The sequence below is a fragment of the Pempheris klunzingeri genome, chromosome 18 (assembly GCF_042242105.1).
Source record: "Pempheris klunzingeri isolate RE-2024b chromosome 18, fPemKlu1.hap1, whole genome shotgun sequence".
Taxonomy (NCBI): domain Eukaryota; kingdom Metazoa; phylum Chordata; class Actinopteri; order Acropomatiformes; family Pempheridae; genus Pempheris; species Pempheris klunzingeri.
This window is the reverse complement of record NC_092029.1, coordinates 10,274,188-10,300,342: the sequence shown is the minus strand read 5'-3', so window position 1 is coordinate 10,300,342 and position 26,155 is coordinate 10,274,188. Positions and strand designations below refer to the sequence as shown.

General features: G+C 39.0%; 1 protein-coding gene across 2 annotated transcripts; it reads right to left on the bottom strand.

Annotated features, from left to right (window-relative positions):
- Nucleotides 1-1,785: 1,785 nt before the first annotated feature.
- Nucleotides 1,786-8,615, bottom strand: LOC139218348 (uncharacterized). Of its 2 annotated transcripts, none has more exons than XM_070849908.1 (3): nucleotides 8,564-8,615; nucleotides 2,842-3,359; nucleotides 1,786-2,028 (listed from the first exon to the last, which is right to left on the bottom strand). In XM_070849908.1, exons 2-3 carry the CDS (start codon nucleotides 3,351-3,353, stop codon nucleotides 1,890-1,892), a joined length of 651 nt encoding a protein of 216 aa, XP_070706009.1. In that variant the 5' UTR covers nucleotides 3,354-3,359; nucleotides 8,564-8,615; the 3' UTR covers nucleotides 1,786-1,889. The 2 variants fall into 2 exon arrangements, with proteins under 2 accessions (XP_070706009.1, XP_070706010.1); XM_070849909.1 differs by lacking the exon at nucleotides 8,564-8,615 and adding an exon at nucleotides 8,450-8,533.
- Nucleotides 8,616-26,155: the final 17,540 nt, after the last annotated feature.

Here is a 26,155-nt window from a genome sequence, read left to right as displayed (position 1 = left end):
AGCTCAGCATCGATGGACGCGTCGGTCCTTCTCACTTAGGCGCCGCTTCGGTTGCATCGGAGCGACTCATGCACCTTTTTTTTTTTGTTTGTTTCCGCGCTCCAGCAGCCTGTCCGCGCACTCAGCCGGTGAGCTTTCCATCACCCGGTGCTGAATCAGGGAGTGGCTCCGTAGCACCGTAGCTTACCTCTGGTGTATTTGCAGACTTTAGCACCACTTCAAACGCTGTTCTCGAGGGATTCGTTCACTCTTGAATGGTCCAGTTTGTTGCTGTGTACATGTTATCCAGAGAATGCCGCGTTTTTATGCATGGTGCCAAGGATTTACGCGCCCTTGGTGAGCTAATCAAAGACTTGGATGTCCATTTTAGTTTTTTTTAAATTAGCACTTTTCCATGATTACAAGAATTGTTGGGTGACCAGTTTGGTCCAAGAGGTCTGCAGAACCGCAGCATCCACTGTGAGAAGATAGGACACACATCTCAGTACTTGGCTCTTTCATTTGGTACCTTTAGCAGTCCCTCCTCCTTTTCTCTCTCCTGCTCTCTGTCACACACACACACACACACACACACACACACACACGCACGCACGCACGCACGCACGCACGCACAGCATTCACTGTAAAAGTAGTAAATGGCACGTATGAAAAAGATCAGTGACTTTAATGAGATGCTGTTTGCTCTTAGATAGTAAAAACAGGCTATTTTATAAAACAATATAGGATGTGTGAATTAGTGGCACATGCAGCTCATCAAACGCTCATGGGATATTTCTAAGGGAAACAGCTAGAGGGCAGACTAGGTGAGTTAATATGCTTGGTGAAGTTTTAGCTCCCCTGAAATATTCATATAAGCAGAACACGTATGTATGGTAGCAAATACAGAAAACATGTAATCTCTGAAGAAAAGGCTGATTGTTTGTTGCCGTTTGCTGGATAAAACACATCTTATACATTGTGCAAATTTATATTATTACATATTTTATGATTACAAACACGAGAGCTCTCTCTCTCTCAGGAGTCCTGGCAGGGTTACAGAGAGAATAACACAATGGAGCTGGACACACAACTAAAGCAGGATTCACACGTTTGAACACCTAAAGTCCCCTGAGACCAATGGATCCTTTTCTGGTCCGGAGGTTTACAGTCTGTGTGCAGCAGTCTTTTAAACAAGATTCAGTTTCTCTGTTTTAAGAGCCTTATCTAGTCTCTTATAGTGTGTTTTCTGCGTATTTCTTCCTAATCACAGGAGTTGCATAGTTTCCTCCAAACAGCAGGTAATAATGATGTCCCAGTTGCAGTCTTCTACTTTATTTGTTGCAAAAAGAAATTCTCCACTGGAAAACAGCAGTCATCCTAAGCGTATCCTGGCCTCCATCCTCACCCTGGAACCAGATGGCCGATGCGTAGCCTCCTCTGGAGAAGACTAACAGAGCTATTATGTTTGGTCTCTGCGGGCCAATCTAGTTTGATCCATAAACACTCAACTTGGCTTAAACCTGCACCACATACTGTTGCTGCGTTTGACCTCACCAAATTCCACAGATAGTGTCTGGATGGAAAATAATATTTTATGGATTATGGGGGTTATAACATTAGTGAGAGGAAAAACAATTTTTTTTTCATCCAGCAATTTCTCTCTGCTGTGTTCCCTTATCGTTAACATGTCTGTCATCTTTGAACCGTGTTGATTCCTACAGATTCCTAATGGTTGACTTTGACACATATTGTATCTCAGTGCTTTAAAGCACGTATAGTCCAATTCATAAAAATATACAACTCTAGGAAGGTTTATTCCCTTTATTTTTGGTCTCACACAGGATACCAGACCTCATTCACAAGTTGGAGGATAACATGTGAGCAGTGTAAAGAGTCTTTTCACCACTTCCTTAGCGGTGAATTTTGGCAATGTCTCTCAGCTGCTTGGTGAATGAAGCATGCAAGGCCTGTGATGAGCTCTCCAGCCTGTTGGCGATGTCTGCTGCAGCGCGGAGCATTGCTTCAAAGGCCAAGGACTCTTCTCTGATTCTGCTCCGGAAGACGAACAATCCAGGTCACCAGGTGGAGTGAAAGGAAGAAAGAAACAGGCAGATGTGGAGAGAGAGAGTAAGTGAAAGAGGCGCTGAGGACATTAAATACATTATAAGCGGGGTAGTACATATGGTTCCTGTTAAAGCCGGTTATATAATAGCAAGAATGTGTAAAGATGGAGACAGAATCATATATAAAGCTAAAGAAATGGAAAACATTAAAACATGTCAATTCAGAGCTGCACCATACCAGTTATAGTATCTGTGTGTTGACATGAATGCTCCTTTGTAGGACACTTTGCATTTATATATATATATATATATATATATATATATATATATATATAAAAATGGCTAGCATGGTTTCTCAGAGCCCAAGGTGAACTCTTCAGTCACAGAGAAAAGCAGCAAATCCTCACATTTGAGAGGTGGGAACCGGTGAGTAAGTGGCATTTTTGCTGCATATGTTAGAGCAGCTGTAGGAAGAGTAGTAAACACAAACCTTGAAACCAATCTGGACTGCAAGCAGAGACACAATGCAGGAGAGTAATACGTTCTCTCATTTCCTTTTGATTGACGTGTATTGTGAGCAACAGGACGCAACAACAGTCATGAGCACACTCGCTTATGCTCTAATAAAAGGCAAAAGATTGCCTCTCTCTGCCATCATTTGAACACAGATCTTCACACACATAATCTCCAATTTCTACGTCATCACCATTCATTTGCTTGCGTCTCCAGTACACCTGCAAACAAGAGCTGTTTTTATAATTCACCCTTTACAACTGAAAAACTGATTGATTGTACTCACTTCTGCATCCCAGTGCGGGTGCCCAACACTTCCCCCTCCAGCTGCTTTTCAAGATCTTCTTCAGCTTTCTCCACCACCTCATGGCAAGTTTTCTGGTCCTCTTGGATGCCAATGATATTTTCCTTAATCACATCTTCGTAGCTCTGATCTCCCAGCTCTGCCCCAACAAACTGTGCCAAATTCTCCATCACTGCTTTGTTTCCATGGTTGATAGCCTGCAGGTAGGAGACCTCTTCTCTCTGGGCCTTCAGCCTTCGAGCTGAAACGGTGTTTGTGCTGAAGTGGACGGTGCACCTGTCCGGCTGAGGCTCATGCTGCAGTGAAGGTGACGTAATCCAGTCTTGGTTGTTTGTCATCCTCACAGGCTCATCACCTACTGCCTGCGACGTGTCATTGCTGTCCATTACCGCAGAGTACATGTCAAAGCCTGAACCCCAGTCTCCACTTTGACAGAGCGTTGGGGTTGCCATGGATACCCAGGCCAAGATGAAGGGCATCCAACAACGCCACATGGTAACCTGGAAGGATGAGTAGGTGAGTGACACTGAATAACTTCTGTGAACTTGATCAGCAGGCAAAAGGCACCTTAGAGGAGTTATCTGACAGGGAAATGCGCTTATTCGCTTCGAGTGAGATGAAAAAAATGATACCAGCTAACCTGGCTCTATGCAAACATAGCAAACACCTCTAAAGCTCAATGATGTTAAGTATTCACTGAAAAGTCCAACACAAACCCCCTTCATTAAACCATATGTGGTGTTCATGCTTGTGTTTTTGTACGGATGAAACAAACAACACATACTGTGCTCATTACGGAGCTTTAGAGGTGTTGTGTTGTTAGACAGAAGGTAACCAAATTCACCTACCTGTTTCCCTCTGCCGTCTTAATGCTATGAAAAGCTTAACCAGCGGCTGGCTGTAGCTTCATATTAAGTCAAAGGTATGAGAGTGGTATCCTCTCATCTAACTTTCTGCAAAAAGTGAATAGGTGTGTTTCCCAAACTGCCAAATTACTGCTTTTAGTGAAGCGCACATCTAAGGTCCTGATTTTGCTCAGACAGAGTACAAGTTACACTTCTGATGTAATATCTATTTAAGCAGCACGCTAGTCTGTAGTAAAACTATGGACATTAGTGTAATTGTTATATCCTTCAAAATGAACTCATTCACTCATTGTCTCTAGTGTTAATCACCAAAAAAGTCATGATGCACACAAACACACAATGAAAAAACTTCAATCATGTTTAAAAGCACCTTTAGAAAAGTCAGTGTCTCTGCTTTGGATCATTGAAGGAATTTTCAGTGTGGACCATCATTTGCCCACTATCACCTTTTGTAAATCGCTTCTCCTCCCTTCTCTCTCAATCACAAACACTTTCTATATGATCCAGCTGGGAATCCAAATAACCACAAACTTTTTATTGGGTACATTAACAAAGCTGAAAGTCTAATCTGCAGGTTTCTTTCAATACTTTTTGCATCTCTGTGTTTTAAACAGCTTTTAATCCTGCAAACATTGTGAATAATTATTATGCCAGAAGAAAGGTGCTGGGGTGGTCTCAAAGGCTAAACTGCATAACGGGGACTTAAATCTGTCTCATGACCTTTAGACATTTATTGTATGCATTTCCCAGCTGTCATTACTTCTGTCACACAGGACCTCTCAGTGATACAAAAACGGCTTCTGTTTAATCTTTAATATAGTTGTGGATCAGAAATCTGAGATTCTGAATGTCACACTGCATATTTTAGCAGTGATAACTTCATGCCAATGTATAGAGTATCAGCTATCAACATTTCTTTGTCTGACATCTTATGTAACATTAAAAAATTTATGGTATTTAGTCACAGAAGCAGGCTGCTTTACGAGTTGAGTCTGCCTTTTGTCAAGAAACAGAATGTACATGGCATAATAATTTTAAATTTTGCAAGCAGCTGAACATCAGTTTGAGAAATGTAATCACCTAATGTCACATACTTAATGTTGAAATTTGGTTTTGTTTGGTTTTCCTTTTGAAAACTGATCTGAATGTGTGAATTTCAGGTTATTTTCAAATTAGAAAATACTTTATTTTTAAGTATATTTTTGGAATTCACAAATTCTGATTTTAAAAACTTCATTTTTTATCACTTTTATTTTCAAGTTCAATTATCAAAGTTCACATCTCAAAACAAATTGCTCAAATTGGGTCTGTGAAACACCAAAATTCAAGATGAGAAATTCAAGTGTGAGCATCCAGGCTACCAAAGATCGATTAGATCTTGTTCTGTTGGGCTATGTTCCAAGAAGAGTATCCTGTGTATCTCAGATGTTAGCGTTAGAATTTTTCATCTGAAAATCTGAATACTTGAATTTTGTTTTTTCAATAATGGATACTTGAATACTTCAAATCAAGTTAGTGAAATTGATTAAAATTGCTTTAAATTATGTAAACAGAGTGGGTAGTTCAAATGACATACAGTCAGATAGATGGTTTTCAAAGTATTATAAAATTCAGTGCGTATGTACATTTCAACATTAAGAATTCCATTTCTCAGAAGATTTTGGTTATTACAGCAATTACTTACTTACCTAACTGTGCTTTTGATTGTTTTTTCATACTTTTTCTATTCGTTTCTAACAACAGTGCTGTAAAAGTGTTGCACACATGTACTGCTAGTATTAAGTTTATATCCTGGAGCGGGCCTCGCACTCTGGTTGGGCCATGGCTCACTGTAGCAGATGAATGACTTTGTCACGTTAGTGCTGTGAAAGCTGACATAGCCCCTTGCAGTGCTGTTTTTAATAATTAGCGGCTGTCCGGGGATGTCTAACATCTATTCACCTCGTAAATCCTTGCAGTTTCTGAGAATACAGCGATGGAGTGGCTTTAGCAAAATTTCAAACATCAGGTGGGATTTTGTCACAAAGGAGGTTTGCTTTGTCAAAGTGTTTGACCCTCCTCTACGCATGTGCTACAGTGTTTAGTCATTCTTGCGTCTCTCCCGTGCATCTGGAAATATAGTTAAAAACCAGAGTTATGTCTGTGAGGTAGAGGCATTGCAGAGCTCTTTCTGCTGTCTGAGCACATTTGGTTTCAGCTTTGGTTTACTTTACAGCAGGCTTTAAACTATTTCAACTGCTCATAGCCGCAGTGAAAATGTAAGTTGGTCGACTTACACCATGTCCATTGTGAAACACAGAATGAATGCCCAGTGATTCTTGCTCGAACAGACACCGGAAAATTGTCTGTTTATTTTGAGATGAGTTGTGGTCTGGTCCAAACCCATAAAACAACCAACTGTTGGCTGCTCTCCCCTCCCTCTCTCTGTTTCTGTTTACTTTTAATGGTGACCTCACATATGTTACAGCAGCTGTAAGACTAGTAGTGAACAGAAACCGTCAAACCAATTCAGACAACAAGGAGAGATGCTGTCCAGGAGCCTTGCATCATGATGTTAGAATAATAAGTTGCTCATTTCTTTTGAGTGCATTGTAGCAAACAGACTGATATCACCCAGTGGAATGAAGCAGATTTAATGAGTTTTACCAGAGGTGACACATGTCATAATGAATGAATGAGGTTTGTTATTTGGACAGTTTGAATATTACAGATACTATTTACTCATGAGCATTTACAAACATCTTTGCACTAGAATAGATATCAGCTGCTTTCCTGTAACTACAATGTTTGTCCTTGAAGCCAATTCTCATGTAGTGCATAGTTTATCCTCAGGTTTACAAATCTGTGAAAAAGTTACAGATTACAAATTGCATTACAGTTAGTAATTTTGATATGAGTCCACACAATTCAGAAAAAAAACTAGTAGGTGAATTTAAAACTTGTCATAAGGTGAATGCTAAATGGCATTTTTATCTTCAAAGACATTTAGAGCTCCCTAACTGGAGAGCTGCAGAACAGCACGTCCAAAACTTTTTATTACGCTGAACTTTTACTGCACTTGTTCAGACTTTATTAAATCAAAACCTTATGGCATGGAGTGACAACAGCCCCAGCCTAATGACAGAATACAGCCAAATGGAAATGTAATTCATCTTAAAATATAACTTTATTGTCTCTGTGTTCAGTTGCAATCACAGCAGTAAAAAGCACAAGTCAAAGGACTTTTAGTGGCATTAATGCAGTCTCTAAAAGGCCTGCTAACTATAGGCACATATGCTCCCCTCTGCATCACAGATTGGCAGGAGCAGTTGCCTTTGTCTTTGGAAAATGTCTGCACAATTTCCACGCTGGCGTTTCATGGTTTAGTTGAAACAGTGTTTGTGTGAGACTCTCTGTGGCCCATTGTGACCTTTTTTGGCTTCACTGTGAAGGATCTGTCATTGTGAAGTGGCTTTTATAGGCTGACTTTTCCTTTGGCTTAAAATAGCAGAAGCTTGCCTGCAGAAAGAAAAGGAGTTCACCACCAATAGCTCAGAACACCAAGAGGATATTTCAGTTCATGTTTGTAATCTTAAAAGAAAAGCAGACCACTGTACCAATAGCAGTACAATGATCACTGATTTAATGTTGTTCATCTAAATAATTTAAATGAATTATTCCATTCCTACTGTTAATTGGATGTCCAACTTTTACTATAATCAATGTGCACACTGGTGCCTCTGAAGTGTAGGCTGCACAGTAACATTAAAATATGCAATGATTGAAGAAATGTGGTGTAATTTTCCCACTTTGATTGAATAAATAAATCAGTACTACTGCTAAGAATTATTTGCATCACTGATTAAACTGCAAATTACTTTCTCAATTACTTGATCAATTAATTGACTAAAAAGGTCATAAAAAAGTATCCAAAAAATGTCCAAGGTGATGTCTGGCTGTTCAACCAGCTGTCCACAACTAAAAGATATACAATTTATGACCAGAAAAGCAACAAATCTACACAATTCAGATGCTGGAATGGGGGAATGTTTAGCACATTTACCTGAAAAAGTTTGACTAATTGTTTCAGTTCTAAAATGAATCGGATGAATTCATGAATTATGCCATTTGCAGAATTGCAGTGTTATACTACTTTTACCCATGAATGGTCTGTTTTCCAGCCTTGTAGAGTAGCTTGAAATTGATCCCTGGGAACATCCTTAGCTGTGGGTCAGAGCTAATCTGAGTGCAGCTCTGCCCTGTGGCCCCGCTTGTCAAAGCCTGAACAGGTGTGTTTCTCTGGCGTGGCGACACTCAACCCCTTTAATGTTGCTATGACAACAAAATCCTTGGCAGTAAGCCAGAACACCATACAGGGGCCTCACAGGTCCATAGGCCTCGTAGGTAATCATGTAAGGTGGAGCATACTTTGCAACATAATAATTTGAGAGGTAAGTAGAGATTTGTTTGCACACACAGGCACATACACATGTATCAAATACCATCTGACATAGAAAAAAGGTCACATCTCTATTTTTCTTACCTACATTTCTATTAAACAATAAAGCACCCAACCTGGATATAATAAGGACATACATAGAAATGCCATAAAAATGTAACAGTAGGCTGTTTGTAAGTTTAAGTTATATTTCTCTACTTTTACAGGCAGAGTGTCAGGTGAGAAATCCCCAAACTCTCATTATACTCTATAACTAAAGTTTTATAAATCCAAAAAACAAACTTACCCAACTCCAGTAATTTTTCACAGCTAAATTCTGCCACCTCCACTTTTTCAGTCAAGCAAAACAATTCAAAAGGCTCAGGACTACCATTCACAAGCACAGTGAACAAATACTTACTTGGTTCCCTCCTTCATGTCAGGGAAAAAAAATGCAGACACACGCACACACAATTAGGGTTTGGCTGGAGAGTGTGGTCGTCTGTGTGCCCCCGTCTGCTGTTGGGAGGGGAAAGTAGGGGAGGGGGATGTTTGTAGAAAAGGCTGAAACTGAATGATTTCTTTCTTTGCAGTGGAAAGAGGGGCAGGCAAAAGGAGGGGTAAAGAGGGGGCGTAAGCTACTTCACATTTGTGGGCTCTGGTGGGGGACAGAGGAAGCCAGGGTGCCTTAGTATGGAGGGAAAAAGACCATACTGGATATACATTTCCTATGTATTCTAGGAATTGTCCCATTAAACTATGTCTGAAATATGCACTTGGGTCATTTAAAATGTGAAAATACAACACCAGGCTTATTTTCCCAGCAGTCACTTTCACTTCCAAACCGTAGTGATAGATTAATAATGCATTGTAAAGTTGAGTTTACTGGTAGGTTGACAAAGTTTAGGAAGCTTAGGTAATGTAGTTAATTGTATTTACTTTTATGAAATGTTTCCATAAAAACACAGAGTACATGGAAGTAATTGGTGATACTAACAACTGATTGAATAAAAACATCTTAGTTTTGTATTAGAATTCCCAAAGAAATCTGTCTTTTATGAAAGAATGAGCCAGATTTCTTATTTGGAGTAACACAACATATAATCAGTGTCTTTGGGTTGAAGCAAGGCCAAGGAGCTTTTATCACATTTACAGCTGGTATTAAAGGGTAATTTTTGTGGAAACGTGTGTGTTTCTATCTGCAATGTACTTCATATTTATTTGAATATATTCTTCCCAAACTGCAAAACACTAAAGCTCCAGATCTCCTTACAGTGTGAGTGTTATTTTGTTGAAACAGGCATACTTTGAGGGGCTTTTGGGATTAATTATTGCCCTGTTAGACTGTGTTGGAACACAGTGATCCCTGCTAATTTAGTGGTAAATAGAGCTCCACAGTCAAAAACTGTGCATGATGAAATTTAACCCAGAATTAATCAGCATGAGAAAAACTCGGAAAGCAAGAATAGGGTCAAAGTTAATGGAATGAATAAATATGCCTTTCATATGGCGAGGTGGAAAAATAAGGTTATAGCACTTTACAGGCCTGTAACCACTATGTGTCTGTTCATTAACTGTAGCATGATCCTTTCTTATCTTTAACCAAGTGTTTTATAGTAGTTTGATAGTTTGAACGTAACCAAACTGTATCATAGTTTCGTTGCCATAACCATGATTCTCTGTCTGTAACCATACCGTAGTTGCTATGTGCAGAACAAACTTTGGTATTAGAAAATACTCTGAGGTTTTACAAAATTGTCAACAACAATCTTGTTGTTTGGTGATGTGATTGCTGATCTTAAGTTTGTCATATTGAGGATGATGTTTTTCTCCCCTCACTCATTGCTGCATCACTTCACCTTCATGGTGAAGGAGTCACAGTTCACAGCAGCTGCACAACACAGTTAGACAAAATGACCATGATTTTAGTCGCCAGAGTCATTAGAGACAATGCCTCCCATTTAAAACAAAATAGAGTTGGCTCAGCTTCTCATCTAATGACCATGTTGGTTTTTTCAACAAAGCTGCATCCACAGAGTGCATTTAACACCAGGTATAAATGGAATCTTTTTCACCTCTCCCCCTGCCTTCACAGATGTTCTTGTCACCTCAATGCAGAGTAAGAAACAGCAACAAAAAAAGAGGAGACATGTTTCTGGGATTGTGCCACAGGCAGGTGGGTTCACTGACGAGAGAAATAAAAAGAAATTCACCTCTTAATCTTGGAGGTACAAATCCATGACAGCCGCTGATGGCAACCAGTAATCCAGATCACCTATGATCTGAATGATTCATGATACCTTTCGCAGAACAATGTTTCACCGGAGGCTGAATTTTAAAAGGGCACGGAACACATCTATGATTTTTATCTACCTCTAATCAGCAACCAAGACATAACAACATTGACAGGGCTCTGGCACAGTTTAACTTATCTAAGAAGAGGATTAAACACATTTCAAGTCATGGATAATCAGATATCTGATAAAGACACATGTCATTGCCATGTCAGGGCTGACATATTTACTTGTTAGGTTGCTTTTGACCTTGGAGGATACTTGAACAACCACAGAAAAGACCCATTGATGCAGCTTGTATCATATCAAACATGAGTTAGCTCATTTGATCCTCAGCTAACTTTGCATTCAGATCACTTTCACAGCTCTGATTCATGGTGTCTCATTCACTTGACAGTTTTTTCCATTGTGATCCTGCATCATCAGCGCTGTATAGACCCACAAGGGGAAATCATATTTATTTTGGTGTCACAAAGAACTCAGGAAGAAGTAACTGATTATTAGAATTATTACTTGAGACTTTAACTCAACCTCATGTAAATCATAATAAAGAAAGAATGGTACCTTAATTACCAAATCCTTTAACATCCAAAAGAACATATTAGTTTACATAATATTGCAATGGTTCAAGTTTATTTTGATGAAACACAACTATTTTCATAAGCCCTCTCATAACATAAACTGAATGACCCCTTTCCCTGAAAATGAAAACATCATAATTTAAAGGCAAATGTAAAAAACACACACATAGAGGATTTAAAATGAGCAACAATGTGGTGGTCTAGTGAGCGGCACCCACAGCCTTTTTACATCATTTCCTTTTTTTCTACTATTTGCATATTTCTTTATCTAATATAGCCACACATTTGAGCCACACATGTGATCCTCATATTGCAGTGGGCCAGATGGTCTTTGTCAAACATCACCGTATGAGAAGCCCTCAGCCTTGTTTGGACATGTATGTAGAGCCAAGATGCTCTATTCGGTCCCAAAGGATAGGAAGACACCATATGGAAGCTGTTTTTTACTCTCAATGTAAACTATGTCACATAACTAACAGGAAAATCCTTGACGGCTGCTACATTGAGTGTACATTGAGTGACGAGTGCTACATTAAATGCAGCAGCTTCTATTACATGTGGAAAATGTGAAATGTGGAGATAGCTGTTTGAATTCTACAAAAAGTAGCAAATTCAGTCTTCCATAACTGAGTGAGGATTTTTTGGTAGGGGAAATGTTTTTTTTAACTAAGTGTCCTGTAAAACCTAAAAGGGATTTGCTAGATATATATTATAACACACAGTTGCTAAACCACCATAATTTTATAAAACAATAGTACAGGCTGTCACATTAGATTGCTGTGACGCAGGTAACTTATATACCTTAATGGCAGGATCTCACTGTCCTCACAAAACAACGATCTTCTCTCAAAAAAGTTACATATGTTGTAGTTTTGGTGCTTTTCACTCCCCAGAATTGGAGAATAGCCAATAACCAAAATTAGAGACCGTGATTTTTGGAAGTCTCTTGGCATATTGAATAATTCTGCAACAGTAAACCTGTTTTGCCAAACTTACTTGCTATGTCATGTCATGTCACCATGCACACCGTTTTGATGTCATAGCTGGTGTGATCACATTGCAAGATGGTCTCTACTTCAAAATATGTCAGAAATGTATATTTTGTCTTGCTCGGTATATTGCAATACAATTAATCGATGTTTATAACAACAATGTCTGTTGCTCAGAGTTTTATTGACATGTAGTTCCACCTGCTCCTATATTAATATTTTCTATCATGAATCTAGTTTTAAACAAAAGCAAAATATGACTTCACACAGCAATCTATTGGAGTGTTTACAAAATACATCGTGGAAAGTGACCATGAATATATTGACCAAGAAACTGTTTCAGCGTTTTCTAATTGACCAGCACCCTGTGTACCCTGAGGGCTTTTATTGACCAAGGCCAAGGACTCGGTGCGCTCTGCAGCCACTTATCCACAGCAGTGCACAAGCAATGAGTGCCACGGTGTGCTGGTGCTGATAAACTCTGCTAATCTACTCTGGGAGCCTGTGCTCCGAACCAGTGTGCCCCACCACTTTATCCATGTTCCCTTTTACAGCACAGATTGGGGAGCTTTGGGAGTAACAGGCAGGGATTTGTGATAACGTTCACATTTTTAAATCTATAACATGTCAAATAGTGTGCAATGATTAATAAATCTGTCACTGGAAATGTTCTTTGAAATTTAGGACTGTTGCCGCTGGATATTCTGTAACAGTGACAAATTTTCTTTCTGAGGGCCCTGACACACCAGACTGACCCCAAATAACAAGGACCAACAAAGGCAAACTAATAAAGTTGCACTTGAACACACCACAAAGCAGCCGACAGCCAGCCAACTCCCATGCACATTCTGACATGCCATGTACACTCTGCGTGAGAGGAAATACAGTACGTAACTAGAAGTTGTGGCAGCTGGTAGTGATACAGTCGGCTAAGTGGCTGGCTATTTTTGTCATGAAAATAGTTTCAATGTGTGGTCAGTGTGATATGGACCATGTTCCAGGTCAGCAAGTGAATCAGTACAGTCCTGTAGACCGCAAAAAACGCACAGTCACACACTTTCTGCCTGTTTCACTCTGATTATACTTTATCAATTCAGTGGACATAGCTAGACAGCCAGAAAATACACTTTTACTCAAACAATATGAATTATACCAGTAAATCAGATTACACCATGGTATACTTCCACTGCCTTGCCTCCATTAAATCTTGTGCATCAGGATATTGTAAAACAAGCAAACAAACTTTTGTGCATTAGGATTTTACACAGCTTCTGAGTGTCTGCAGTGCAACATGTGGTTGGAGATATCTCTGATAAGAACTATGATTGGATTAGATTAGATTTCACTTTAAGGTACATAGTGTTTGTCTGTCAGATGTCTGTCTGTCAGATATGAACCCACACCCCCAGATGAGACTGGCAAAACACCAACAACTGCTATATACTTACGGTTTCAGTTGCTGTATGATCACATTGCACACAGAAACAAGATGAGCTATGATTGGCTACGATTGTTGCAAGCCCCTAACGCACCCACTGCTCCTGTATGATGGTGATCCGCCTTAATCTCACCCAATTTCCAAGAGGACCACAGGTTGCAAAGATACCAAAAACGTCGTCACACCCTCTGCAAACTGTACACTCACTGCATCGTCATCATGTTTCACTTGGCCTTAAACCCTAAACGGTGTTTAATTTGAAATTTAGAGGTTTTAAGTTGCAGCCCTGGTGCAGCCAGAGGGCACTTGGCTCTGCACGTGCTGCCTGGGCTATGTTATGTGTTTCACGACAGATACCACCCTAGAAAAAGAAAACACAGACCTCCAACCAGACCTCATTATATACTATAAGTCAAGCAGCAGGAAATGAGACAGCCAGAGGATATTGTGAACACAGATCAATCAGACTGACACTGATTTGCACCAACGGAAATACAAGTGTCTGCACGTATCAAAGGCAGTGCTCTTTTACATCCCAGTTCTCTTAGCTTATGTTTAATGTAATTAACCATCCCTGGATGAATATAAGATAAATGGTTTGAAGGCAAGCCAAAATTTAATCAGGCAAACATAATTAGTCAGTTTGTATGCTTCCTGGAGGACAGAAGAGATGCCACATAATGGAAATCATAGCGTTGCTTCATCCTCTTACAGTTATGTCACCGCTTACCAAAAAGCTACAAAACAAAATTATATGTAAATTAAATGATAGACACAAGCATTGCATTATGAAATAACAGCATCACAGAAATATATTAAGCTTTTACATTTAAATCATAGCATATACAAGCATTTGTTTGTTGTTTACATCCTGTATGATGTGTTACTATTATCTAAAATTCAGATTTTCCACACACATGTATTTGAAACTAATGTAGCACTGCAATTGTGATTGTGCACTGCGAATTGTTAATCCAGATAACTTGGACCTCTTCAATGGTGTCACTCACCGATCATTGAATTCAAGGGAGATAACGCACTGTTGACTCCTTGTTCACAGTTTTTTTTTGTGGTTATTTTATGGATTTATCTGGCTTAGAAGAGGTATGTTGTTCCAGCAGGAGGGGCATACACAGCTGGAGAGAAACTAGAGGAAGCTTTGATCACCTCCACTAGACCGAGATGTGTAAAGTAAATGGGATGTTGGATGCTACAGATTACTAATTTCAAAATAACGTCATTTTCATGTCAGTAAAATCTTAAGTAGGTCTAATACTGAGTTTTTTTTTTTAGTGTCACATATTGTGGCCTCAGTTTTAGTTACCTGTTGTCAGACTAAAGTGATGCAGTCTTGGAGAGAATGATACTGTGATATAGAAATAGTTGGAAGTTCTGATCCCCCTTTTCTTTTTTTTTTAAAAAAAGGCCATGAATTAGAAATTAGTTCATCAGATTTCAGCCTTATTAAGCCTTTTAAATGGAAACAGTCTTTCAGTACAGTATTTAATTTTAGGCTCATTCATTAATTATTATATGAAAAAAAAATGAAGTTATGTCATTTGTCAAACATAGAAGTAGTGTATTTACATTCTAAACAAATGCGTTTTCCTATATTAGAAACAAAGCACACATGGAAAGCACGTTTGTAGTAGTGATGTGTTTTGTTTACACAAAGAGCTCTGAGTATTAGTTACCCTTTCAAGATTTAAAAAGGTTCATCAGCTAACAGAAAGTGAAGATGGCCAGAAAGTTTTTTTTTAGCTTGACTTTTCATCATACTCATTAGAATACTGCACTGCTGGCATGAAATGGTTTGGCCTGGTTTCACGAACTTCCACCAGTTTAACAGTAACAGATGAGCTTTTTTTTCTATTAAAACCTTATTTGGCTCAGAGGTTTAATGCACAGTCCTACTGTGTGACTTCTTGACGGGGCCATTTGCTTGTTTGATGTGATAGTGTTAGCAGTACTTGCCTCTAGTTAGTTAGCTTGCTGCGGTCCTTAAAGTAAATAAGAAATCAAAGAAGGGGAGGAAAAAAACTCTGAAGAAAACAACATATGAGAACCCTTGGTGCCCATTTGCCACGGTCAAGCACAGCAAATCTCAAATAGCAAAGTAAAACTCTTCAGCATGCAGCACTCCTTAAAGTGTGTTTTTTTTTACTTCTCCAGTGATTTTTTCCCTTCTTTCTTGCTTTTTAAGTCTCCTGCAGTCTCTTACATACTAATCCCCATTTTTGTCCCTATTTTTTTTATCATCCTTTCTTTTTCTGTCTCCCCCTATCTTTGCAAATATCCATGAAGTTAAGAATATTGTTAGAAAAGCGATAAGAGACCTTTAGGCAACATTTTACTCAATATAGCAAGTAAAGAACTAAGACTGTTATAGCATGTAAGTCACAGTTGGAGATTCACTTGCTGAAGTTTTCTGATTAACGTTGGACGCATTGATCTTTTTTTAACCATTACATTATGTTTGATCTTTTCCATACGTCTATTGTACATGAATAGAATTTGAAGTGCCATACTGTATCAGAGAGGGCGGCTTGCATGTGTTTGATTCCATCTGGGGGAAAAAAGTAAACTAAAGGAATGAAGAATGTGTTTTAACTGGACTTGAAAGACTCTTTATTACAAAGTGGAAGTCAGAGCATCGTTAAACATTTGTTAGCAGCCACTGAAGAGCAGGCTTGTCTTTTTGGCGTCTGACCACTTCAAATGAGGGAATGTCTACTTGCAGCCTCTCCCAAGTTCTGGCCTGAGTGACGTCAGGTTGTGAGCAGTTTTCCCTCTCAGATTATTTTATCTGAAGAACTTTAGATGTTTTGTTTGTTTTGTTTTCTTGCATATGTTTTTGTTCATCATTGTTAAAAATCTTCCAACAGTTTGCTGCTGTAAAACTCGATTTCAGAAAATACTTAAAACTAATTGATTTACTCTGGAAAAGGGTAATAGTTTGTAATCTAGAGGTGACATTTCTTAAACCACAACAAGAGGGATAAGAGGAAATGGTGTTAACAGGTCAGCTGAGGTGATTCCCACCTGTATCCACTACATCCTCTGTCCCTCTGTGCCTCTCTGCTAGATAATAGAGGGAGGTCAGTAGGAGGAAAGTGAGAATCAAGACCCCAGCTGTGTCCTCCTCCAAGCAGGGACTTTTAATCAATACCAGGCAGCCAAAAGAGGCATGTCGAGAATAGTGAGGGTCAGGGTCACAAATATCAACCCAGTCTTGTGTGCCAAATTGAACTGTGGGATTCCAGGGGTGCAGAGGGTTTTTTGGTGCTGACCTATCTGAATAGAGAAGAGTGGAAAGAGGCAATTTTATATCTTCCCCAGAGCTCAATAAGCTTTGGCTTCACATTTCAGCAAAAAAAAAAAAAAAAAAAGTTATGGAAGACGTTTTGGATTTTTACCTGCATTCTCTCAACACCGCAGCACACAGGCATAAGGTAAATAACACACTCAATTCAACTGCTCCTTCATCTTTTCTTGATGTTGGTTTTCAAACAGACACTCTTTCTCCGCCACCTGCCATTGGCATTCAGATCACGCCGGTGCCAAATGCACTCAAGATAGCTCTGAGGGAATCAGGCTGTCCTTCAGGCTCTCGTCAGTCTGCCTTAATAATGGGATTTCCACACATTACATACAAACTCAGTGGGCGCTAATGTGGAAGAATAATATTTCCAGGAAAAGCTGCACTCAAGTCCCAAATTTAATTTACAACGTTACATTGAGTTTAAAAAGAGGCTGCGGCACTCGTATTGCCCAGGAAATAAGATCCTGCACCAGCCAAGCAGCGGGCAGAGGATTAAATGATTTGCCACACACTCGGACATACTTAGTACAGTTCAAGCATTAACTCTGATTTCAGCAGATCTGCTTACTGTAAATATGCTATAGTAAAACACTCCTAGTGCTAATATCCAGAAAATACGCTGGGTCTGGAATTTCTGTTGTTTTGGCTTCTTGCTCCTTGCTCTCACCTTTGCACACAAGCACACACCCAGGAATACTCACGCACGATCACTAGTGACACAGTATTTCATGAAATTTGACAAGAGCTAAATTTGCTCAGAGATCACGTTAACACATGGACATTGCCTGTCTACAATGTTCTGTATAAAGCATCACACAAATGTATTGCATAAAATTCATCTCTTGCATTTTAATGAAATGCTTGATCTCTCAAGGTGAAAGGGACTATTTCCTGGACTGTTGAATGTGAACTGAATCAGCATAGATATTGCTTGATTCAGACGATGAAAAAAGCAACCCCCCTTTTGTCTGACTAAACAAATATCCACAAGCAATTTCTTGATGCTGCCTTTTATGTGTGTTGCATTATGTTTATAATTACGGACAGTGTCACTCCTGCATCTTTCATGTCGTACTTGTGAATCCCCAGTGCAGCCTTCCTGCTAGAATCCTAAGTGCTGTTGTATACATGAGCAGATGGGCTGGTGGTGCTGTGTCCGGACACCTCCACCTGCTCTTTGTTTAGGGAGAAAACCCCACTGAGGCTGATTTAGCTGTTTATCAGGTTGTTGCCTCCCAAATTCAAAGATGAAGGAGACAACAGGAGGAAACAGGAGACAAACAGACATCAAGTTTGTCATTTAAAATATGTTTTGTGGCTACATTGGTCACACAAAACTAGGAAAGAGAGAGACTAAACTGATGATGCAAGTACATTTGTGTGTGTGTGTGTGTCTGTGTCTGTGTCTGTGTGTGAGTGTATCCTGAACTGCTGAGTGATCACTCTGCAGCCCATTACCGGATGATGAGACACCATCACAGCCGGTAATAGTTTTGACTCTGCTAAAAGTAACTGTACATGCATTTCTGTATCAGTGGACTTTATTCAGTCAGTATTTTTTTCTTTCTTTTTTTTGGTTTATTTAGTATGGTAAATTGACATCTTAACATTAGCAGGAAGATTAAAAAAAAGTCATTTTATCATGGAGTGTGAAATACAGTTCATACAAGCAAAAACTCTAATTTCATCCATCTATTTTCAGTGGTAGGGCAGTCAATCACAACTCATGTTGGATTCATGCTTTTATTGTAACAAATATTAACATGATTCTCATCTTATTCAGCAATTTTTGTGTTTCTTTAGGAAGCATTGCCAATTTGTATAAGATCTGTACAGAAATACCTTTCTGTAGTACTAAGCCAGCTTTTCCTAATAAAATTTTTTAGATTATTACTTTTTTTGTCAAACTGTTGTTTCTCAGGTCAAGAATGAACCTTCGAGCTCCATGTGACTATGTTGTTTGTTCCCTGTAAGACTATTTTATTGGCTGTTGTGAGTAACTGAAGCCTCTACGTGCTGCTAGTACAGCTTTACACATTTAATCACATTCATTCACGTCTCACGTTTTGATATGTCTCGATTTCTGCAGCAGTGTTGCTTGTAGAGCTGTCTAATACGTGAAGTGCGAATTCATTTGTTAATGCTGCAGTGAAGCTGCATATGTCAGGGCCATCAGTGAGAACCTAATTCAAAGTTGACTTCATGTGGAAAATGTAAATAAGCAGTTCTTCTATACCTACTACTTGAAGTACAAATACAAATAACAAATAATAATCTGTTATTCATGTTTTGCTTTAAATGAGGCCTCCGCTGTGGCTCAACATCACACAGCAGAGGTGTTTGCTATGAAACAGTCTTGTTGAATCATTGTCAACCTGCTTCCCAAGAATAACAGCCTCTCCTCGGCTTGCTGTGAAACCATCTTCAGAGAGTGAACATGTTTTATGGTATGTGTGATTCCTTAGTTGTAATCACATTTACCATTGTAAAGCCACATGAAAAGCAAGAGCTTGCAAGAAGTTAACAAAGTAGCTGAAACTTTACTGATTAGCCTTGTCAGGGATGGTCTATTCCGTGTTAGTTTTGTGAAACATCTCACGGAAGATACCAAAGTATAAGTGAATATCTAATCTAAGTGGACAAAGAGTAGAATTTCAGTGTTACTGCCTAGATATTTTTCTTTGCAACTGTCTGCACAAAGACGTGTGTCAAAAGAAGTTTTTCTGCAAATGTATTTGTCATATTCAAGGACTCCCCTCCGCTGCATTATCCTTGAACTGGGCTTCTCCTTAATACCCTTGTTCACTAATGGCAGTTATACAACACATTTCCTAAGCAGTATGGTCAACAGCTCATTTGTGTGTATACTGTTCTGGGTCAAGGGCTCAGTTCAGGACAATGCTGTCTTGCTCCTCTCACATTACTGCGCTTAGTTACAAAACAAGCTGATGGCATGGCTTTAGTCAGGGTCAAACACTGTCGTCCATCTCTTTATATCAAATTCCATGTTGACTGCAGAGAACTATGATTTAGCTCTTATTTTCGGCCCAACACTGGTGGAGATTACATGCACTGAACCCCCTACAATTTGCTTAGAAATCACACAGGGACGGAGGATGTGACTGTATACACTGTATAGTGGACCAAACAGCTAGACACCAACAACAGCCAAAATCCTTTACTCATGTTCTTTTCATTGATTTAAGCTCAGATTTTAACACTATGCAAATTCTTAAAGAGACACTTTTTAAAATGGATTTGAAAAGTTGTCATTCATAGGATTAGCAGCGCAGAGGGTCTTGAATTTGACTAGTTTTTGGCATAAACTTCCAAAGCAATTGTTTAGTTTAGTTGTTTTTAGGCACGTCACCTTTGGCTTCACTTTTCAGACTGGGAAGCAACGTCTACTTCTTTTACACACTCTTTTAGTCTGCTCAGGTGAGCTTGGTTCAGATACTGGGGCACCACAAGAGTGATCTTACACCACCACTGTTTTCCATCAACACAATGACTGTCTACAGCAGTAATATGCTGATGATATGGGACTTGTTGGTGTCCTCCTCCTGTGCAGTACATTAGGAGACTTTCAGCCAGGTCACTGTACTTAAGGATTGGTGCCAAGTCAACTGGATATGAATGTGGGCAAAACAAAAGAACTTAAAATACAAACAAAAACAAGCTCTCTAAAATTGATTGGTGATTGGCAAGTCACAAAAACAACTTGGCAATATATTGCACAGCACTGTACACAAGTAGGCTAAACATATAATTACAGCCACCATACACCCACTACACTCAGAGTATGAACTGCTCCCATCTGGCCGAGTCCTACGGGGCAGCAGCACCATGTAAAAGAAAGTCTTATAAACCCTATGAAATACAGGTATTGAACTCACACTCACTACAGCAGAAATTGCTGTTATTTATTTATTTATTTTCTTTTAGATTTGTTCTCTTGTATTATTTATCTTACTAATCTTATTTTTACTTTGTCTGGCCTCTGGGAGAAGCCAAAGACAAATTTCCACTGAGGTGGACAATAAAGTCGGTGTATCTACAGTACAGGGCACTGATCCAAAGCTGCACAACAGTCAGTTGTCAGCAATTGATAGCTTTTTTGTGCTTTTACCTGTATCCTCATTCAGCACCAGAAAGATGGGCGCTATGAGAACATTGGGCTCATATTTCACAGATAGTGGAAAATAAGAGACAAGTTGGAGTGTCATCATCGGGCCTCTGTATTTCTTTTTGTGTGATGTAGAAGAGCTTGTTGGTCTAGTAAGAGTTAACAGGCGGTGGTTTGGTTATTGTCAGGACTTTCTGTTTACATTCCTCACACTGGCAGATTATAGCCACTAATGGTTCCTGCTGGACACTTTGTGCCTGGGATCCTCTTCTCTATTAGAGTGATTATTGGGACGGAGGGCATTGGCAGGCTTTAGTGTGGTAAATGGCATATCAAATTTGATTTACTATATTTGGTCTCGTTAAAAACCGTCCCCATTTTCTCAAACTCTACAAAATGATCTAAAGCCATTCTGTCAATGGTGTGTTCATGCCTGATAAGTTACAATAAAGTTAAATGTTGGTATAGTAAGAGTGATCTTACAATGGCTGTAACAATTTTACAGCATTTTTATAATTTATCTCTCGTCTGCACTTTTGATACGTTTATTGAACAGCTATGTTTTGTTTAAGCGACATTAAGCATTTTGTATATATGCCAGGCATCAAGCAACCAACTATTTAAAATTATAAAAACAAAACAGGACCTGGGAATAGATTGGATCTGTTTATTGCCCACTCAGAATCAAAATTTAAAATAATATTTGTAATCCATGGGTTTGTTCACATCGCTGAGATAATTATCTTAAGTGTGTTATGGGAAATTTGCATGATCGATCCCAAAAAATGTTTTTTCTTTCCTTGCCGTCCTGTTTTCATGTTCTTCTGGATCATTGGTTGCTTGGATACGATTTTTTACGTGTGCTCAACACTGATTACAGGGGTGCAGAGGGTTCCTTTACTAGGCTTAAAGTACTGACGCGTGACCAAAAACAAAATAGTCTCGTTCCAATTAATGTGTATGAGAGTTATCTAAATGTCTCCATCAACACAGATGCAGTCCACAAATTATTTACCGTGAGATTTTTACAAAAGTGCCTGTGCCATATGATAGCACGGATTCTACACTGGAAACCAACCAGCGTAAATGCGCCATTGTAAAAATAGCCGTGATAAGTAAATGACTCATGGGTATGTTTTTTTTGCCAGAAGTTTTTTAAATTCACGGCTGATTGGTGCTAAACCTGGCAAGGTTACCATACTTTGTTCGGTGTCATTTCTGTTTACAAATATTTTTCCTTGCTTTGAGCCCTTGGTTGGAGTCACAGAAAACGTTCCAATTATGCAAATAGGGCACAAGCCTATTAGTTTGAAGGGTATGAACTGGGTTTGTTTATAGAATGTCAAATACCGAGATGATGTAGTGGTAAGAGGACCATAAGCTTGCTGGAAATAATTTTTAAAAACAAAAATTACTCATTAAATCAGTTTAAAACTCATTTATCTGACCATGATTTGTAAGAAAAGAGTTTGCCTTTTCTTTTTAAAGCCTGATGAAACCTACAGGTTTATTCACTCTCACATTACATTATAGGCAAATGATAAAAGCATGTGTTGTTAACATAAAAATGATAAGCTGATTAAGTGATTATTGAACCGACTGAAAATGTGTCTGCAACAATTTTGATAATTAAATATCATATAAGTCTCTGGTGCCAGCTTCTCAATTTTTTATGGTCTCCTATGATAGTAAACTCATTTTCTTTGGGTTTTAGTTTGTTAGTTGGACAAAAGATATTTCGAGACAACGCACTAACATATTGGTATGTTCCTTTAATACACTTCTTCTGGGTTTATACATTTACATGGGGGCTACTTTTAATATCCTCTACTTCATATTGACAGTTCTTAGTCACACACTTTATAGAGGACTTTCAGGGAGTGGTCTGCAGCACTTTTCAATTCCCTAATTCATTCTCATCACAGTAAGTGAAAGTGAGACGACATTTGAGTCCCTTAAACAGAAAGTCAATTAAGGAATCCCAGATGATTTATTGTTTGCTACAAATACATTTTCTACTCCCCATTTGACACCAATTTTACAACTTATTTTAATTAACTCTTTTTTTTTTTAATCATAAGAGCTCCTGCAGTACTGCACTGTTGTCAGTCTCACAGTCCCCACTTAAAAAAGCCTATGACAGCATAAAACACAGATTTATGATACCTGTTCAATATTTGAGTGAAATATCAACCATCAATCAAAGAAAACATCTTGATTCTATCAAGACGGTGTCTGAATCACTTTGACAAATGAACTTAAAGAAAACAAACTATGAGGCTTGCCTAACGTATACCAACTAATTACAGCTCTTGTACACAGATAATTGCTGTTCTTACAGTAAATGTGTCAAATATTATTATATAGACACGAATGAAATTTGCACAGTAAATACAGTAATCCTTCAAAGTACAACTCATTCTGTGTGTGCTTTGATTTGTCACTGGTCAGGGTTATGCATAATAAGTAAAAATGTAAAAACTCCAAGTAACAATAGCAAAGCACTGTGATACAGTGGCAGTGTTATTGGAAGTAAAAAAAAAACATTGTAGAAAATGTTTAATTCATATGTTGACAACAAGAGTTAAAAACATGGGTAGCCTACTTCTTGTAAAGCTGTTGAGGCTCGTTTGACATCTGTCGAACTGCCTGCTGTTTTAATGCTTATTTTACTCTGTGTTACATTAAAGGGACGCTTCAGCACTTTGGTAGAGACAACCGTTTTCACTTGGTTGAGAGCCTGTAACAGTTCATACCATACTGTAACCCTCCAAAAAGCACACACTGCAAAATTACTATCCAGTGACAAATGAATGACCAAACAAATGCAGAAATACACAGTATGTAACATTATTTTGAAATGAATCTTCTAGTTGGAAATTGAATCATTGGTCTATCAAATCTCCCAGTAAATGGAGACCACATAGAACCAACAACTGCTATTTTGAAACAGATAAATCACAGTCTATCAAAGGTCTCCATGCTCCTGTAATGTGACAAATGGACCTATTAGGTGCTAATTATGCCTAGATTAAGGTGATGGAAAGCAGTGACAGAGTGAGAGATGTACTTCCACTGTGAGGAGAAACAGGGGGCATGACTAATAATGTTTTTAGCCCTTAAGTCTCGCTCGTGACTGACAGTTTTGATAGCCTCCAGTGTTCATCATCAATAGAGATAACGCCCCAGAGAGGTAATTTCTTCAAAGGCTGAGAAGTGAATTAAACTCAGAAAGGGCCTAATAACAGTGTGGAGAAAAAAAACAACTAAACAGGTCTCTGTCTCTTGGTTGTGTTTGTTGTTCTACAATTTTAATAACTAAACAGGCTGAAATCTCGTTTTTATCTGTATTGGGAGGCCTAAGGCAGCCCCCAGACTAACAAAATGAGGCACTAGTGCACACTTTGTAGCGCTTTTCTGTGACCTCATTGTGTAATAGCAAATTATGTAGGGCATTTGCATAAACATGCTAGATTATACTCAGCATCTCATCACATCTGCGTTTTTTGGTTTTGTTTTATTTATTTTTACAACAGCAAGGGAAAAAGGTATTTTTAGACATGCTAGATGCCACGACACTTACAATCCACTCTTACTGGTGTTTTACTGTACATGCACTGTTTCCACCAGTTGTAATTGAACTTAGATGATATAAGATAATAAGAATAAAAGGTGACTATTAAATAATTGATCAGAACATATTCCTGAAAAAATGTTTGACCTTACTTCTAATTTAATTTTGCTCTGACAAGATGACTCTGAACTCTTTTGCAGTGTGGCAAACTGATCTTTCCTGTCACAGTACCTATGCCAAATGAGCCTATTTAGAAATATTTCTGCTGTTGAGGTGCTGCAGCTGTGCAGTGTGGTGAAGTGGTGCTCCCCTCAATGAGGCTGCCTGCAGAAATTCATTATCTTGAAAGCAAGCGTGGCAAAGACCATGGGCAGGTGGTACGGGTGATTTCACATTTCTCCTGTGCCCTGTGAGTGAGGATGCCATTTTGTATTACCTCTCTGTAGTGGAAGAGCCCATCGGTGTGGTCTGTCCAACTGTCGGTATGTCTGAAACGAGCCAGTGTTGATAGCAAGCTGATTAGATGAGGAGCTCTAAAGTCCTCCGCAGTAATTAGTCTTCAGTTTCGAACTGTAACTCAGATTGGAACTTGGTGGCACGTATGAAAGTGATTAGGCTTCATAACTGATAGCATAACTGCTATTGTCAAATACTGAAGGTTTCAACAATGGGCACAAACACAGTAGGACTTGTGTCACTTGTGAAGTGAATTCATTAAATCTCTCACTTTGTAATCTCCCAGTGAAATCCCAACAGAGGCATGTGGAGTAATGTGAGCCGTATTGATCTTACGGCCAAGACATTCGTGAGCCATAGAACATGGGGTCATTGCACATTGCCAGCAATGAGGCTCTACCACTGCTTTGCAGGTATACTGATGCAGAAGGAGAAACTCTGGACAGCCCTGGACAGTGCACAGTTACACAGATATAGTGCTGTTAAAAAGTCTGTTTGAAAGGAAGTGCCTCACAAGAATTGTTACAAGAATTTTTATGTAGTTGCACCTGTTACAGATAGTTTCTGTATGTCTGTTTTCAGTGGGCTAACGACATTTCTAACACAAGAAAACCTGCTCAAATATGTGATTAACTGCCTCTACAGAGCCCCTGTAAATATTCCCCATATTTTGATCTTACTATATTTGGCTCTGCACACAATGGATCTCTCGACACAGATTTTATCGAAGATTTTCTCAGCTATCTTGAAAGCTGTTTCCTGAACAGCATGACAACACTTGAGTTTACCTCAGGCACATGCAGGGGAAACGCATGTACACACAGTTCGTGACAGGTGGAACTTTATGTGCTGACTTTCGCCATAACTCAAAGTCAACTCTGAGCCTCAAAAACACACATACCCAAGCACAGACTGTGCCCTCTCTCCCGCTGATGCAGGGTTGACACCATTAAAATCCACTTTGCTGTCCTGGACACTTCTCCTTTCCATTGTTTATACTGGAGTACTGATCAGGTGTGGTACCCTCAACACCAACCGTCTCTGCTGCTGAGGAGTCAATGAAGAAATTAGAGGACAATACGTCCCAGCTCCCATTGCTCGCTATGAACGGCAATCCAATTTCACTTTAGATAAAATGCATAATTCATATTGTCTCTTATACACAAACATCAATACAAAGTCTTTGCGTTGCAGTATGCTGCAGCTTTTTTAGGTTTATTAGTGATGGTGTAA